Here is a 5,646-nt window from a genome sequence, read left to right as displayed (position 1 = left end):
TAGCCTTATGGGGATTCCCTTGTATGTTATTTGTTGCTTTCCCCTTGTTGCTTTTAATATTTGTTCTTTGTATTTAATTTTTGATAGTTTGATTAATACATGTCTTCGTGTGTTTCTTCTTGGATTTATCCTGTATGGGACTCTCTGTGCTTTCTGGACTTGATTGACTATTTCCTTTCCCATATTAGGGACGTTTTCAAATGTAATCTCTTTAAATATTTTCTCAGACCCTTTCTTTTTCTCTTCTTCTGGGACCCCTATAATTCAAATGTTGGGGCGTTTAATGTTTTCCCAGAAGTCTCTGAGACTGTCCTCAATTCTTTTCATTTTTATTCTTCTCTGCAGTAGTTATTTCCACCATTTTATCTTCTAGGTCACTTACCCATTCTTCCTCCTCAGTTTTTCTGCTATTTATTCCTTCTAGAGAATTTTTAATTTCATTTATTTAATTTCATTTATTGTGTTGTTCATCATTGTTTGTTTGCTCTTTAGTTCTTCTAGGTCCTTGTTAAATATTTCTTGTATTTCTCCATTGTATTTCCAGGATTTTGGATCCTCTTTACTGTCATTATTCTGAATTCTTTCTCAGGAAGACTGCCTATTTCCTCTTTATTTGTTAGGTCTGGTGGGTTTTTGCCTTGCTCCTTCATCTGCTGTGTATTTGTCTGTCTTCTCATTTTGCTTAACTTACTGTGTTTGGGGTCTCCTTTCTGCAGGCTGCAGGTTCATAGTTCCTGTTGTTTTTCGTGTCTGCCCCCAGTGGGTAAGCCTGGTTCAATGTGTTATGTAGGCTTCCTGGTGAGGGGACTTGTGCCTGTGTTCTGGTGGATGAGGCTGGAACTTGTCTTTCTGGTGGGCAGGACCACATCTGGTCGTGTGTTTTGTGGTGTCCATAAACTTAGTATGATTTTAGGCAGCCTTTCTGCTAATGGGTGGGTTTATGTTCCTATCCTGCTAGTTGTTTGGCATAGGGTGCCCTGTAATGTAGCTTGCTGGTCATTGAGTGGAGCTGGGTCTTAGTGCTGAGTTTGAGATCTCTGAGAGAGCTTTCGCTGTTTGATATTACGTGGGGCTGGGCAGTCTGTCGTAGACCAATATCTTGAACTTGGCTCTCCCACCTCACAGGCTCAGGTTTGACACCCGGCTAGAGCACCAAGACTCTGTCAGCCCCCCGGCTCAGAAGAAAAGGGAGAAAAAAAAGAAAGAAAGAAAAAAGAAAGAAAATAATTTTTTAAAAAGTATTATTAAAAATAAAAATGTAATTAAAAAAAAGGAGAAAGCAGCCAAACCAAAAACAAATCTACCAATGATATCAAGTGCTAAAAACTATACTAAAATTATAAAAAAAAAAACTACTGACAAACAGAACCCAGGACAAATGGTAAAAGCAAAGCTGTAGAGACAAAATCACACAAAGAAGCATACACAGTCACAAAAGGAGAAAGAGGAAAAAAAAAAATATATATATATATATAAAAAGGAAGAGAGCAACTAAATCAATAAGCAAATATACCAATGGTAATAAGGATAATAAACTCTAAATACTAAACTAAGATAGATATAAAACCAGAAACAATTTAGATGCAGAAAGCAAACCCCAAGTCTACAGTTGATCCCAATGTCCACCGCCTCAACTTTGGGATGATTTGTTGTATTATTTGATGATTTGTACCTGGAATACAGGTATTCCACAGATGCAGGGTACATCAATTTGATTATGGAGATTTAATCCGCTGCTCCTGAGGCTGCTGGGAGAGATTTCCCTTTCTCTTCTCTGTTCGCACAGCTGCCGGGGCTCAGCTTTGGATTTGGCTCCGTCTCTGGGTGCAGGTTGCCTGAGGGCATCTGTTCCCGCCCAGACAGGACGGAGTTAAAGGAGCAGCTGATTCAGGGGCTCTGGCTCACTCAGGCCGGGGGGAGGGAGGGGTGCAGAATGCAGTATGAACCTGCAGCGGCAGAGGCCGGCGTGCTGTTGCAACAGCCTGAGGCATGACGTGTGTTCTCCCGGGGAAGTTGTCCCTGGATCATGGGACCCTGACAGTGGCGGGCTGCACAGGCTCCTAGGAGGGGAGGTGTGGAGAGTGACCTGTGCTTGCACACAGGCTTTTTGGTGGCTGCAGCAGCAGCCTTAGCATTTCATGCCCATCTTTGGTGTCCATGCTGATAGCCATGGCTTGCACCCGTCTCTGGAGCTCGTTTAGGCAGTGTTCTGAATCCCCTCTCCTGTGCACCCCGAAACAATGGTCTCTTGCCTCTTAGGCAGTTCCAGACATTTTCCAGGTCTCCCTCCTGGCTAGCTGTGGTGCACTAGGCTGTGTTCACGCAGCCAACCCCAGTCCTCTCCCTGGGATCTGACCTCCAACGCCCAAGCCTCAGCTCCCAGCCCCCTCCTGCCCTGGCAGGTGAGCATACAATCCTCTCGGGCTGGTGAGTGCTGGTCGGCCCCGATCCTCTGTGTGGGAATCTCTCCGCTTTGCCCTCTGAACCCCTGTTGCTGTGCTCTCCTCCGTGGCTCCGAAGCTTCCCCCCGTCCACCCCCCATCTCTGCCAGTGAAGGGGCTTCCTAGTGTGTGGAAACTTTTCCTCCTTCACAGCTCCCTCCCACTGGTGCAGGTCCCGTCCCTGTTTTGTCTCTGTTTTTCCTTTTTTCTTTTGCCCTACCCAGGTACGTGGGGTGTTGCTTGACTTTTGGGAAATCTGAGGTCTTCTGCCAGCGTTCAGTAGGTGTTCTGTAGAAGTTGTTCCACACGTAGATGTATTTTTGATGTATTTGTGGGGAGGAAGGTGATCTCCACGTCTTACTCCTCCGCCATCTTGGAGCTCTCTCTCTCATTGCTTTTAGACCACTATTCACATCCCCTGTTATGACCTATGGGGTCTTGCTCATGCTGGCCCTGCCCACCTTTCCCACCTATTCCTGTGCTCCCTCCCCCATCCATCACAGCACAGCACTGGCCGCATCTCAGTGCAGCTCTCTCCCACCTCACTCTCAATGGGCTGGGCCCTGGCATCCTTCTCTCTCTTAATGTTACCTCCCCAGAGGTCAGAGAGACCTTCCCCAATCACATGAGTATCATGTTCAGTTTTTTAACCTTTGTAGAAAATGCCTCATATTTTATTATGTATTTCTTATTGTTTGCTTATCTTATAAAAAATCTCCTCCGAGAGACTCTCACCTCCAGCCCCAAGGACTTAAATCTCCCCAAGAGGAAGCTCACCATTCTGCTTGGCCCATAGCAGTTACTCTCCTCACTACTATTAGTCCATCCCTACTTTTTAATGTCCTAATATGGGGTAAGAGCCCTTTCACACTTACTGTCATTTAGAGTTTATATAAAATTTTATTCACATTATTTCATTTGGGTTTTGATCCACATTGACATAAGCTAGATAAATATTAACATTCACATTTGCAGAAGAGGAAATTGGGTTTCAGAGAGAATAAGATTTCAAGGTTCATATCGCAATCTATGGGCAAACCTGGTACTTGACTGAGGTCCAGGTTTTTAATACTGAAAAGCCTAACTCTCCTCATCGCACCTTCTCATGCACCTCACAGAATATGACAGATTTCACTCCGCCTCCATGGATTGTAGAGGGAAAAAAGTATTGGTATGTGAAGGATAAATGAATTGTAAAGGTAGAATTTCCAGAGCTCTGGGTGGATGAAAGGCCAAGAAAGCCAGGTGTATCCTTTAGAATTGGCAATGGTAACATGGAACATGGTGGTTTGATACTGTTTAATTTGGGTGTGGTTGTGAAGGGCAGTGTAGAATATTAGATAGAGCATGTTGTTTAGACTTGGACTTGAACGTGATTCCTGCCCTGCTGCCAGTGGGAATGTGGTTAAGTAACTTAATACCTTTCCAAAGCTCAGTTTCTTCATTACTAAGATGGGTATAATAATATGTATAAAGAGGCTGTGTGAGAATCAAAGTATATTATGTGCATAATGTACCCAGTGTGTGATCTAGCCTATAATATACTATTAAAACATGATATCTGTTACTGTTGCTACTAGTCAGAGAAGGCAAAAGATGGAAGTCTGACCAAGTGATTTTTTTCCCCCAGGAGAGTTAAGCCCTGTGTCTCCAATATGGAAGTGGAGAACCAGACACGGGTCACCAGGTTCATTCTGGTGGGGTTTCCTGGGAACTGGGGTGTGCGTGTTCGTGGCCTGTATTCTGACAGTGGCTGAAAATGTGATCATCATCCTGTCGGTGCAGCAGAACCTGCCACTGCACAAGCCTGTGTGCTTCTTCCTGGCCAGCCTGTCCTTCCTGGAGACCTGGTACATCTCTGTGACTGTGCCCAAGTTGCTGTTTAGTTTTTGGTCCGTGAGCAACAGCATCTCCTTCACTCACTGTATGATACAACTTTACTTCTTCATTGCACTCATGTGCACAGAATGTGTGCTCCTGGCTGCTGTGGCCTGTGACCGTTATGTGGCCACCTGCCGCCCACTGCACTACCCCCCCATTATGAGCCATGGGCTCTGCTTCCTCCTGCCTCTTGGTTCCTGTACCAACGGCTTTGGCATCTCCTTGGCTAAGATCTACTTCATCTCTTGCCTCAGCTTCTGTGGCCCCAATGGCATCAGTCATTTCTTCTGTGATATCTCTCCAGTACTTAACCTCTCCTGCACAGACATGTCCACAGCTGAATTGGTGGACTTTGTCCTGGCTGTGGTCATCTTCCTCCCCCGCCCCACTGTCCTGTCCTGTGGATGCATTCTGGCCACCATCCTACACATGCCCACAGGAAAGCAGAAGGCGTTTCCTACTCGTGCCTCCCACCTCGTGGTGGTCACCATCTTCTATTCAGCTACTATTTTCATGTATGTCTGGCCCCGAGCCATTCATGCTTTCAACATGAACAAAGTTATTTCCATCTTCTATGCCATTGTTACCCCTGCTCTTAACCCTTTCATTTATTGTCTAAGGAACCGAGAGGTCAGAGAGGCTCTGAAGAAACTGGCTTACTGCCAGGCCATCCGATCTGGCTAGTCTGTTACAATTGATTAGAAAGAAGTAATTTGATTTGGTGCCTGTTCTTCTGTCCTCCATCCTTTCTCCTTTAATGCCTCACCTGGATATTACTCACGTTAATGTGACCTCACCACATCCACATTAACCACGGGCTCTTGGCTATGTCCTGAGGTCTGCATCAATCTGTGTTCTAAGGGCATACCCCTTGAACAGAGAATTCCCTTTGGCTCTGATCCAAAATGGGGTTTCTAAGACTGTGAGTAAATTCCTGAGTTAAGTGGGAGAGAGAGATGGCAGCATATGAATTAGCTGTTTTATCTAGCAAGCATTAAACACTCGGGGGTAACAGATTTGGTGACAGCTTCCTGACTTCTCAGTTTCCTGACTGAGACAGAGGTAGCAGCTGCTTCAACAGTCCATTCTGGATGTTATGCCAGGAGTCAGTCTTGGTGGCAGAGACTAGAGACTGTTCCTCTCCGCCTTTCAGCACTTTTTGTAACCACCAATTTCCCTGCATTAAGTACCTTTCTCCTTCAAACAGCTGGAGTGCTTTCTGTTATCCGTAAGTGAACTGGATGTTTTTCAATGATATTTTGTCTTCTTATATAACTTGTTCAGTTGTTTTATGTTGAATTTCATATTTCCCTCCTAGATGTCA

General features: G+C 45.0%; 1 protein-coding gene across 1 annotated transcript; it reads left to right on the top strand.

Moving 5' to 3' along the window:
* The first annotated feature begins 4,096 nt into the window (after positions 1–4,096).
* Positions 4,097–5,006, top strand: LOC116759034 (olfactory receptor 6B1). The gene is given in 2 exon segments (XM_032642256.1): positions 4,097–4,167; positions 4,169–5,006. Coding segments are annotated over 2 exon segments (909 nt in total).
* Positions 5,007–5,646: the final 640 nt, after the last annotated feature.

This window comes from Phocoena sinus, chromosome 9 (genome assembly GCF_008692025.1).
Source record: "Phocoena sinus isolate mPhoSin1 chromosome 9, mPhoSin1.pri, whole genome shotgun sequence".
Taxonomy (NCBI): domain Eukaryota; kingdom Metazoa; phylum Chordata; class Mammalia; order Artiodactyla; family Phocoenidae; genus Phocoena; species Phocoena sinus.
The sequence above is the reverse complement of the archived record's forward strand: the minus strand, read 5'-3'. Positions and strand labels throughout refer to the sequence as shown.